The sequence below is a fragment of the Tenebrio molitor genome, chromosome 3 (genome assembly GCF_963966145.1).
Source record: "Tenebrio molitor chromosome 3, icTenMoli1.1, whole genome shotgun sequence".
Taxonomy (NCBI): Eukaryota; Metazoa; Arthropoda; class Insecta; order Coleoptera; family Tenebrionidae; genus Tenebrio; species Tenebrio molitor.
In genome coordinates this window covers 24,602,409-24,614,763 of record NC_091048.1, presented here as the reverse complement: position 1 = coordinate 24,614,763, position 12,355 = coordinate 24,602,409, and the positions used below count along the sequence as shown (strand labels likewise).

Genomic DNA, 12,355 nt, shown 5'->3' with positions numbered 1-12,355 from the left:
ACAATGAGCCCGACCACAACGGCCAAGCCGACAACAACGAGCCCGACAACAACGGCCGAGCCGACAACAACAACGCCTGAGCCAACAACGAGCCCGACCACAACGGCCAAGCCGACAACAACGAGCCCAACAACAACGACCGAGCCGACGACAACAACGTCTGAGCCCACAACGAGCCCGACCACAACGGCCGAGCCGACAACAACGAGACCAACAACAACGGCCAAATCGACAACAACGAGCCCGACAACAACGGCCGAGCCGACAACAACAACGTCTCAGCCGACAACGAGCCCGACCACAACGGCCGAGCCGACAACAACAACGCCTGAGCCAACAACGAGCCCGACCACAACGACCAAGCCGACAACAACAAGCCCGACAACAACGGCCGAGCCGACGACAACAACGTCTGAGCCAACAACGAGCCCGACCACAACGGCCGAGCCGACAACAACGAGCCCAGCAACAACGACCGAGCCGACGACAACAACGTCTGAGCCGACAACGAGCCCGACCACAACGGCCGAGCCGACAACAACGAGCCCGACAACAACGTCCGAGCCGACAACAACAACGCCTGAGCCAACAACGAGCCCGACCACAACGGCCAAGCCGACAACAACGAGCCCGACAACAACGGTCGAGCCGACAACAACAACGCCTGAGCCAACAACGAGCCCGACCACAACGGCCAAGCCGACAACAACGAGCCCGACAACAACGACCGAGCCGACGACAACAACGTCTGAGCCCACAACGAGCCCGACCACAACGGCCGAGCCGACAACAACGAGACCAACAACAACGGCCAAATCGACAACAACGAGCCCGACAACAACGGCCGAGCCGACAACAACAACGTCTCAGCCGACAACGAGCCCGACCACAACGGCCGAGCCGACAACAACAACGCCTGAGCCAACAACGAGCCCGACCACAACGACCAAGCCGACAACAACAAGCCCGACAACAACGGCCGAGCCGACGACAACAACGTCTGAGCCAACAACGAGCCCGACCACAACGGCCGAGCCGACAACAACGAGCCCAGCAACAACGACCGAGCCGACGACAACAACGTCTGAGCCGACAACGAGCCCGACCACAACGGCCGAGCCGACAACAACGAGCCCGACAACAACGTCCGAGCCGACAACAACAACGCCTGAGCCAACAACGAGCCCGACCACAACGGCCAAGCCGACAACAACGAGCCCGACAACAACGGTCGAGCCGACAACAACAACGCCTGAGCCAACAACGAGCCCGACCACAACGGCCAAGCCGACAACAACGAGCCCGACAACAACGGCCGAGCCGACGACGACAACAACGTCTGAGCCAACAACGAGCCCGACCACAACGGCCGAGCCGACAACAACAACGTCTGAGCCGACAACGAGCCCGACCACAACGGCCGAGCCGACAACAACGAGCCCGACAACAACGGCCGAGCCGACAACAACAACGCCTGAGCCAACAACGAGCCCGACCACAACGGCCAAGCCGACAACAACGAGCCCGACAACAACGGCCGAGCCGACAACAACGAGCCCGACAACAACGGCCGAGCCGACAACAACAACGCCTGAGCCAACAACGAGCCCGACCACAACAGCCGAACCGACAACAACAACGCCTGAGCCAACAACAAGCCCGACCACAACGCCCAAGCCGACAACAACGAGCCCGACAACAACGGCCGAGCCGACAACATCGAGCCCGACAACAACGGCCGAGCCGACAACAACAACGTCTAAGCCGACAACGAGTCCGACCACAACGGCGGACCCGACAACAACGAGCCCGACAACAACGGCAAAGCCGACAACGACAACGTCTGAGCCAACAACGAGCCCGACCACAACGGCCGAGCCGACAACAACGAGACCAACAACGACGGCCAAACCGACAACAACAAGCCCGACAACAACAACGTCTGAGCCGACAACGAGCCCGACAACAACGAGCCCGACAACAACGGCCGAGCCGACAACAACAACGCCTGAGCCAACAACGAGCCCGACCACAACGGCCAAGCCGACAACAACGAGCCCAACAACAACGACCGAGCCGACGACAACAACGTCTGAGCCCACAACGAGCCCGACCACAACGGCCGAGCCGACAACAACGAGACCAACAACAACGGCCAAATCGACAACAACGAGCCCGACAACAACGGCCGAGCCGACAACAACAACGTCTCAGCCGACAACGAGCCCGACCACAACGGCCGAGCCGACAACAACAACGCCTGAGCCAACAACGAGCCCGACCACAACGACCAAGCCGACAACAACGAGCTCGACAACAACGGCCGAGCCGACGACAACAACGTCTGAGCCAACAACGAGCCCGACCACAACGGCCGAGCCGACAACAACGAGCCCAGCAACAACGACCGAGCCGACGACAACAACGTCTGAGCCGACAACGAGCCCGACCACAACGGCCGAGCCGACAACAACGAGCCCGACAACAACGTCCGAGCCGACAACAACAACGCCTGAGCCAACAACGAGCCCGACCACAACGGCCAAGCCGACAACAACGAACCCGACAACAACGGCCGAGCCGACAACAACAACGTCTGAGCCGACAACGAGCCCGACCACAACGGCCAAACCGACAACAAAAACGAGCCCGACCACAACGGCCAAGCCGACAACAACGAGCCCGACAACAACGGCCGAGCCGACAACAACAACGTCTGAGCCGGCAACGAGCCCGACCACAACGGCCAAACCGACAACAACAACGCCTGAGCCAACAACAAGCCCGACCACAACGGACGAGCCGACAACAACGAGACCAACAACAACGGCCAAACCGACAACAACGGCCGAGCCGACAACAACAACGTCTCAGCCGACAACGAGCCCGACCACAACGGCCAAGCCGACAACAACGGCCGAGCCGACAACAACAACGTCTAAGCCGACAACGAGTCCGACCACAACGGCGGACCCGACAACAACGAGCCCGACAACAACGGCAAAGCCGACAACGACAACGCCTGAGCCAACAATGAGCCCGACCACAACGGCCGAGCCGACAACAACGAGACCAACAACGACGGCCAAACCGACAACAACAAGCCCGACAACAACAACGTCTGAGCCGACAACGAGCCCGACCACAACGGCCAAGCCGACAACAACGAGCCCGACAACAACGGCCGAGCCGACAACAACAACGCCTGAGCCAACAACGAGCCCGACCACAACGGCCGAACCGACAACAACGAAACCAACAACGACGGCCAAGCCGACAACAACGAGCCCGACAACAACGTCCGAGCCGACAACAACAACGCCTGAGCCAACAACGAGCCCGACCACAACGGCCAAGCCGACAACAACGAGCCTGACAACAACGGCCGAGCCGACAACAACAACGCCTGAGCCAACAAAGAGCCCGACCACAACGGCCGAGCCAACAACAACAACGCCTGAGCCAACAACGAGCCCGACCACAACGGCCGAACCGACAACAACGAAACCAACAACGACGGCCAAGCCGACAACAACGAGCCCGACAACAACGTCCGAGCCGACAACAACAACGCCTGAGCCAACAACGAGCCCGACCACAACGGCCAAGCCGACAACAACGAGCCCGACAACAACGGCCGAGCCGACAACAACAACGCCTGAGCCAACAACGAGCCCGACCACAACGACCAAGCCGACAACAAAGAGCCCGACAACAACGGCCGAGCCGACGACAACAACGTCTGAGCCAACAACGAGCCCGACCACAACGGCCGAGCCGACAACAACGAGCCCGACAACAACGGCCGAGCCGACAACAACAACGCCTGAGCCAACAACGAGCCCGACCACAACAGCCGAACCGACAACAACAACGCCTGAGCCAACAACAAGCCCGACCACAACGCCCAAGCCGACAACAACGAGCCCGACAACAACGGCCGAGCCGACAACAACAACGCCTGAGCCAACAACGAGCCCGACCACAACGGCCAAGTCGACAACAACGAGCCCGACAACAACGTCTGAGCCAACAACGAGCCCGACCACAACGGCCAAGCCGACAACAACGAGCCCGACAACAACGTCCGAGCCGACAACAACAACGCCTGAGCCAACAACAAGCCCGACCACAACGGCCAAGCCGACAACAACGAGCCCGACAACAACGGCCGAGCCGACAACAACAACGCCTGAGCCAACAACGAGCCCGACCACAACGGCCAAGCCGACAACAACGAGCCCGACAACAACGGCCGAGCCGAAGACAACAACGTCTGAGCCAACAACGAGCCCGACCACAACGGCCAAGCCGACAACAACGAGCCCGACAACAACGGCCGAGCCGACAACAACAACGCCTGAGCCAACAACGAGCCCGACCACAACGGCCAAGCCGACAACAACGAGCCCGACAACAACGGCCGAGCCGACGACAACAACGTCTGAGCCAACAACGAGCCCGACCACAACGGCCGAGCCGACAACAACGAGCCCGACAACAACGGCCAAACCGACAACAACAAGCCCGACAACAACAACGTCTGAGCCGACAACGAGCCCGACCACAACGCCCAAGCCGACAACAACGAGCCCGACAACAACGGCCGAGCCGACAACAACAACGCCTGAGCCAACAACGAGCCCGACCACAACGGCCAAGTCGACAACAACGAGCCCGACAACAACGTCTGAGCCAACAACGAGCCCGACCACAACGGCCAAGCCGACAACAACGAGCCCGACAACAACGTCCGAGCCGACAACAACAACGCCTGAGCCAACAACAAGCCCGACCACAACGGCCAAGCCGACAACAACGAGCCCGACAACAACGGCCGAGCCGACAACAACAACGCCTGAGCCAACAACGAGCCCGACCACAACGGCCAAGCCGACAACAACGAGCCCGACAACAACGGCCGAGCCGACGACAACAACGTCTGAGCCAACAACGAGCCCGACCACAACGGCCAAGCCGACAACAACGAGCCCGACAACAACGGCCGAGCCGACAACAACAACGCCTGAGCCAACAACGAGCCCGACCACAACGGCCAAGCCGACAACAACGAGCCCGACAACAACGGCCGAGCCGACGACAACAACGTCTGAGCCAACAACGAGCCCGACCACAACGGCCGAGCCGACAACATCGAGCCCGACAACAACGGCCGAGCCGACAACAACAACGTCTAAGCCGACAACGAGTCCGACCACAACGGCGGACCCGACAACAACGAGCCCGACAACAACGGCAAAGCCGACAACGACAACGCCTGAGCCAACAACGAGCCCGACCACAACGGCCGAGCCGACAACAACGAGACCAACAACGACGGCCAAACCGACAACAACAAGCCCGACAACAACAACGTCTGAGCCGACAACGAGCCCGACCACAACGGCCAAGCCGACAACAACGAGCCCGACAACAACGTCCGAGCCGACAACAACAACGCCTGAGCCAACAACAAGCCCGACCACAACGGCCAAGCCGACAACAACGAGCCCGACAACAACGGCCGAGCCGACGACAACAACGTCTGAGCCAACAACGAGCCCGACCACAACGGCCGAGCCGACAACAACGAGCCCGACAACAACGGCCAAACCGACAACAACAAGCCCGACAACAACAACGTCTGAGCCGACAACGAGCCCGACCACAACGGCCAAGCCGACAACAACAACGCCTAAGCCAACAACGAGCCCGACCACAACGGCCAAGCCGACAACAACGAGCCCGACAACAACGTCCGAGCCGACAACAACAACGCCTGAGCCAACAACAAGACCGACCACAACGGCCAAGCCGACAACAACGAGCCCGACAACAACGGCCGAGCCGACAACAACAACGCCTGAGCCAACAACGAGCCCGACCACAACGGCCAAGCCGACAACAACGAGCCCGACAACAACGGCCGAGCCGACGACAACAACGTCTGAGCCAACAACGAGCCCGACCACAACGGCCGAGCCGACAACAACGAGCCCGACAACAACGGCCAAACCGACAACAACAAGCCCGACAACAACAACATCTGAGCCGACAACGAGCCCGACCACAACGGCCGAGCCGACAACAACAACGCCTGAGCCGACAACAAGCCAGACCACAACGGCCGAGCCGACAACAACGAGACCAACAACAACGGCCAAACCGACAACAACGAGCCCGACAACAACGGCCGAGCCGACAACAACAACGTCTCAGCCGACAACGAGCCCGACAACAACGGCAAAGCCGACAACGACAACGCCTGAGCCAACAATGAGCCCGACCACAACGGCCGAACCGACAACAACGAAACCAACAACGACGGCCAAGCCGACAACAACGAGCCCGACAACAACGGCCGAGCCGACAACAACAACGCCTGAGCCAACAACGAGCCCGACCACAACGGCCAAGCCGACAACAACGAGCCCGACAACAACGGCCGAGCCGACGACGACAACGTCTGAGCCAACGACGAGCCCGACCACAACGGCCAAGCCGACAACAACGAGCCCGACAACAACGGCCGAGCCGACAACAACAACGCCTGAGCCAACAACGAGCCCGACCACAACGGACAAGCCGACAACAACGAGCCCGACAACAACGGCCGAGCCGACGACAACAACGTCTGAGCCAACGACGAGCCCGACCACAACGGCCAAGCCGACAACAACGAGCCCGACAACAACGGCCGAGCCGACAACAACAACGTCTGAGCCGACAACGAGCCCGACCACAACGGCCGAACCGACAACAACAACGCCTGAGCCAACAACAAGCCCGACCACAACGGCCGAGCCGACAACAACGAGACCAACAACGACGGCCAAACCGACAACAACAAGCCCGACAACAACAACGTCTGAGCCGACAACGAGCCCGACCACAACGGCCAAGCCGACAACAACGAGCCCGACAACAACGTCCGAGCCGACAACAACAACGCCTGAGCCAACAACAAGCCCGACCACAACGGCCAAGCCGACAACAACGAGCCCGACAACAACGGCCGAGCCGACAACAACAACGCCTGAGCCAACAACGAGCCCGACCACAACGGCCAAGCCGACAACAACGAGCCCGACAACAACGGCCGAGCCGACGACAACAACGTCTGAGCCAACAACGAGCCCGACCACAACGGCCGAGCCGACAACAACGAGCCCGACAACAACGGCCAAACCGACAACAACAAGCCCGACAACAACAACGTCTGAGCCGACAACGAGCCCGACCACAACGGCCAAGCCGACAACAACAACGCCTAAGCCAACAACGAGCCCGACCACAACGGCCAAGCCGACAACAACGAGCCCGACAACAACGTCCGAGCCGACAACAACAACGCCTGAGCCAACAACAAGACCGACCACAACGGCCAAGCCGACAACAACGAGCCCGACAACAACGGCCGAGCCGACAACAACAACGCCTGAGCCAACAACGAGCCCGACCACAACGGCCAAGCCGACAACAACGAGCCCGACAACAACGGCCGAGCCGACGACAACAACGTCTGAGCCAACAACGAGCCCGACCACAACGGCCGAGCCGACAACAACGAGCCCGACAACAACGGCCAAACCGACAACAACAAGCCCGACAACAACAACATCTGAGCCGACAACGAGCCCGACCACAACGGCCGAGCCGACAACAACAACGCCTGAGCCGACAACAAGCCAGACCACAACGGCCGAGCCGACAACAACGAGACCAACAACAACGGCCAAACCGACAACAACGAGCCCGACAACAACGGCCGAGCCGACAACAACAACGTCTCAACCGACAACGAGCCCGACAACAACGGCAAAGCCGACAACGACAACGCCTGAGCCAACAATGAGCCCGACCACAACGGCCGAACCGACAACAACGAAACCAACAACGACGGCCAAGCCGACAACAACGAGCCCGACAACAACGGCCGAGCCGACAACAACAACGCCTGAGCCAACAACGAGCCCGACCACAACGGCCAAGCCGACAACAACGAGCCCGACAACAACGGCCGAGCCGACGACGACAACGTCTGAGCCAACGACGAGCCCGACCACAACGGCCAAGCCGACAACAACGAGCCCGACAACAACGGCCGAGCCGACAACAACAACGCCTGAGCCAACAACGAGCCCGACCACAACGGACAAGCCGACAACAACGAGCCCGACAACAACGGCCGAGCCGACGACAACAACGTCTCAGCCGACAACGAGCCCGACCACAACGGCCAAGCCGACAACAACGAGCCCGACAACAACGACCGAGCCGACGACAACAACGTCTGAGCCGACAACGAGCCCGACCACAACGGCCGAGCCGACAACAACGCCTGAGCCAACAACAAGCCCGACCACAACGGCCAAGCCGACAACAACGAGCCCGACAACAACGGCCGAGCCGACAACAACAACGCCTGAGCCAACAACGAGCCCGACCACAACGGCCAAGCCGACAACAACGAGCCCGACAACAACGGCCGAGCCGACAACAACAACGCCTGAGCCAACAACGAGCCCGACCACAACGGCCGAGCCGACAACAACGAGCCCGACAACAACGGCCGAGTCGACAACAGCAACGCCTGAGCCAACAACGAGCCCGACCACAACGGCCGAGCCGACAACAACGAGCCCGACAACAACGGCCGAGCCGACAACAGCAACGCCTGAGCCAACAACGAGCCCGACCACAACGGCCGAGCCGACAACAACGAGCCCGACAACAACGGCTGAGCCGACAACAACAACGCCTGAGCCAACAACGAGCCCGACCACAACGGCCAAGCCGACAACAACGAGCCTGACAACAACGGCCGAGCCGACAACAACAACGCCTGAGCCAACAACGAGCCCGACCACAACGGCCGAGCCAACAACAACAACGCCTGAGCCAACAACGAGCCCGACCACAACGGCAGAGCCGATAACAACAACGCCTGAGCCAACAACAAGCCCGACCACAACGGCCAAGCCGACAACAACGAGCCTGACAACAACGGCCGAGCCGACAACAACAACGCCTGAGCCGACAACGAGCCCGACCACAACGGCCAAGCCGACAACAACGAGCCCGACAACAACGGCCGAGCCGATAACAACAACGCCTGAGCCAACGACGAGCCCGACCACAACGGCCAAGCCGACAACAACGAGCCCGACAACAACGGCCGAGCCGACAACAGCAACGCCTGAGCCAACAACGAGACCGACCACAACGGCCGAGCCGACAACAACGAGCCCGACAACAACGGCTGAACCGACAACAACAACGCCTGAGCCAACAACGAGCCCGACCACAACGGCCGAGCCGACAACAACAACGCCTGAGCCAACAACAAGCCCGACCACAACGGCCAAGCCGACAACAACGAGCCTGACAACAACGGCCGAGCCGACAACAACAACGCCTGAGCCAACAACGAGCCCGACCACAACGGCCGAGCCAACAACAACAACGCCTGAGCCAACAACGAGCCCGACCACAACGGCAGAGCCGACCACAACGAGACCAACAACAACGGCCAAACCGACAACAACAAGCCCGACAACAACGGCCGAGCCGACAACAACAACGTCTGAGCCAACAACGAGCCCGACCACAACTGCCGAGCCGACAACAACGAGCCCGACAACAACGGCAGAGCCGACAACAACAACGTCTGAGCCGACAACGAGCCCAACCACAACGGCGGAGCCGACAACAACGAGCCCGACAACAACGGCCGAGCCGACGACAACAACGTCTGAGCCAACAACGAGCCCGACCACAACGGCCGAGCCGACAACAACAAGCCCGACAACAACGGCCGAGCCGACAAGCACGAGCAGCAGTACAACAGAGTCATCAACACCTACGGCAACAAGCACGAGTAGCAGGACAACCGAGTCGTCTACCCCTACGGCAACAAGCACGAGCAGCAGCACCACCGAGTCGTCAACGCCTACGGTAACAACCACGAGTAGCAGCACCACCGAGTCGTCAACACCTACGGCAACAAGCACGAAACGCAGCACAACCGAGTCGCCTACCCCTACGGCAACAAGCACGAGCAGCAGCACAACTGAGTCGTCCACGCCTACTGCAACAAGCACGAGCAGCAGCACAACCGAGTCGTCAACGCCTACGGCAACTACCACGATCAGCAGCACAAGTGAGTCGTCAACACCTACGGCAACAAGCACGAGCAGCAGCACAACCGAGTCGTCTACCCCTACGGCAACAAGCAGGAGCAGCAGCACAACTGAGTCGTCCACGCCTACGGCAACAAGCACGAGCAGCAGCACAACCGAGTCATCAACGCCTACTGCAACAAGCACGAGCAGCAGCACAACCGAGTCGTCAACGCCTACTGCAACAAGCACGAGCAGCAGCACCACCGAGTCGTCAACGACAACGGTAACAAGCACGAGCAGCAGCACCACCGAGTCGTCAACGCCTACGGTAACAACCACGAGCAGCAGCACAACCGAGTCGTCAACACCTACTGCCACAAGCACGAGCAGTGGCACAACCGAGTCGTCAACCCCTACGGTAACAACCACGAGTAGCAGCACCACCGAGTCGTCAACGCCTACTGCAACAAGCACGAGCAGCGGCACAACCGAGTCGTCAACCCCTACGGTAACAACCACGAGTAGCAGCACCACAGAGTCGTCAACACCTACGGCAACAAGCACGAGCAGCAGCACAACCGAGTCGTCAACACCTACTGCAACAACCACGAGTAGCAGCACAACCGAGTCGTCTACCCCTACGGCAACTACCACGATCAGCAGCACAAGCGAGTCGTCAACACCTACGGCAACAAGCACGAGCAGGAGCACAACCGAGTCGTCAACGCCTACGGCAACTACCACGATCAGCAGCACAAGCGAGTCGTCAACACCTACGGCAACAAGCACGAGCAGCAGCACAACCGAGTCGTCTACCCCTACGGCAACAAGCAGGAGCAGCAGCACAACTGAGTCGTCCACGCCTACGGCAACAAGCACGAGCAGCAGCACAACCGAGTCATCAACGCCTACTGCAACAAGCACGAGCAGCAGCACAACCGAGTCGTCAACGCCTACTGCAACAAGCACGAGCAGCAGCACCACCGAGTCGTCAACGCCTACGGTAACAACCACGAGCAGCAGCACAACCGAGTCGTCAACACCTACTGCCACAAGCACGAGCAGCGGCACAACCGAGTCGTCAACCCCTACGGTAACAACCACGAGTAGCAGCACCACCGAGTCGTCAACACCTACTGCAACAAGCACGAGCAGCAGCACAACCGAGTCGTCAACACCTACTGCAACAAGCACGAGCAGCAGCACAACCGAGTCGTCAACGCCTACGGCAACTACCACGATCAGGAGCACAAGCGAGTCGTCAACACCTACGGCAACAAGCACAAGAAGCAGCACAACCGAGTCGTCTACCCCTACGGCAACAACCACGAGCAGCAGCACAACTGAGTCGTCCACGCCTACTGCAACAAGCACGAGCAGCAGCACAACCGAGTCGTCTACCCCTACGGCAACAAGCACGAGTAGCAGCACAACTGAGTCGTCCACGCCTACTGCAACAAGCACGAGCAGCAGCACAAGCGAGTCGTCAACACCTACGGCAACAAGCACGAGCAGCAGCACAACCGAGTCGTCAACACCTACTGCAACAAGCACGAGCAGCAGCACAACCGAGTCGTCAACACCTACGGCAACAAGCACGAGCAGCAGCACAACCGAGTCGTCAACACCTACTGCAACAAGCACGAGCAGCAGCACAACTGAGTCGTCCACGCCTACGGCAACAAGCACGAGCAGCAGCACAACCGAGTCGTCAACGCCTACGGCAACTACCACGATCAGCAGCACAAGCGAATCGTCAACACCTACGGCAACAAGCACGAGCAGCAGCACAACCGAGTCGTCAACACCTACTGCAACAACCACGAGTAGCAGCACAACCGAGTCGTCTACCCCTACGGCAACAAGCACGAGTAGCAGCACAACTGAGTCGTCCACGCCTACGGCAACAAGCACGAGCAGCAGCACAACCGAGTCATCAACGCCTACTGCAACAAGTACGAGCAGCAGCACAACCGAGTCGTCAACGCCTACGGCAACTACCACGATCAGCAGCACAAGCGAGTCGTCAACACCTACGGCAACAAGCACGAGCAGCAGCACAACCGAGTCGTCAACACCTACTGCAACAACCACGAGTAGCAGCACAACCGAGTCGTCTACCCCTACAGCAACAAGCACGAGTAGCAGCACAACTGAGTCGTCCACGCCTACTGCAACAAGCACGAGCAGCAGCACAACCGAGTCGTCAACGCCTACGGCAACTACCACGA

The 12,355-nt window shown here is 60.0% G+C and overlaps 3 protein-coding genes across 3 annotated transcripts; all 3 read left to right on the top strand.

The window, feature by feature from the left end:
* Positions 1-7: 7 nt before the first annotated feature.
* LOC138125980 (trichohyalin-like) lies at positions 8-3,168 on the top strand (the record flags this gene model as incomplete). Its single annotated transcript, XM_069041587.1, has 1 exon — positions 8-3,168. A coding segment is annotated over one exon (3,030 nt), but the record flags the coding sequence as incomplete, so codon positions are not given.
* A 1,319-nt stretch (positions 3,169-4,487) lies between these two features.
* On the top strand, positions 4,488-6,406 carry LOC138126596 (trichohyalin-like; the record flags this gene model as incomplete). Its single annotated transcript, XM_069042390.1, has 2 exons — positions 4,488-4,492; positions 4,534-6,406. Coding segments are annotated over 2 exons (1,752 nt in total), but the record flags the coding sequence as incomplete, so codon positions are not given.
* Positions 6,407-7,851: 1,445 nt separating this feature from the next.
* Positions 7,852-11,471, top strand: LOC138126595 (dr1-associated corepressor homolog). Its single transcript, XM_069042389.1, has 7 exons — positions 7,852-8,089; positions 8,131-8,291; positions 10,290-10,555; positions 10,650-10,677; positions 10,740-10,931; positions 11,010-11,201; positions 11,235-11,471. Exons 1-7 carry the CDS (start codon positions 7,852-7,854, stop codon positions 11,469-11,471), a joined length of 1,314 nt encoding a protein of 437 aa, XP_068898490.1.
* The last annotated feature ends 884 nt before the right edge of the window (positions 11,472-12,355 follow it).

Coding starts and splice junctions, on each gene's coding strand:
- LOC138126595 (XM_069042389.1), top strand. CDS start 7,852: ATGAGCCCGACCACAACGGCCGAACCGACAACAACGAAACCAACAACG. Junction 8,090..8,130: donor GGCCAAGCCGACAACAACGA/GCCCGACAACAA, acceptor ACAACGCCTGAG/CCAACAACGAGCCCGACCAC. Junction 8,292..10,289: donor ACCGAGCCGACGACAACAAC/GTCTGAGCCGAC, acceptor AAGCACGAGCAG/CAGCACAACCGAGTCATCAA.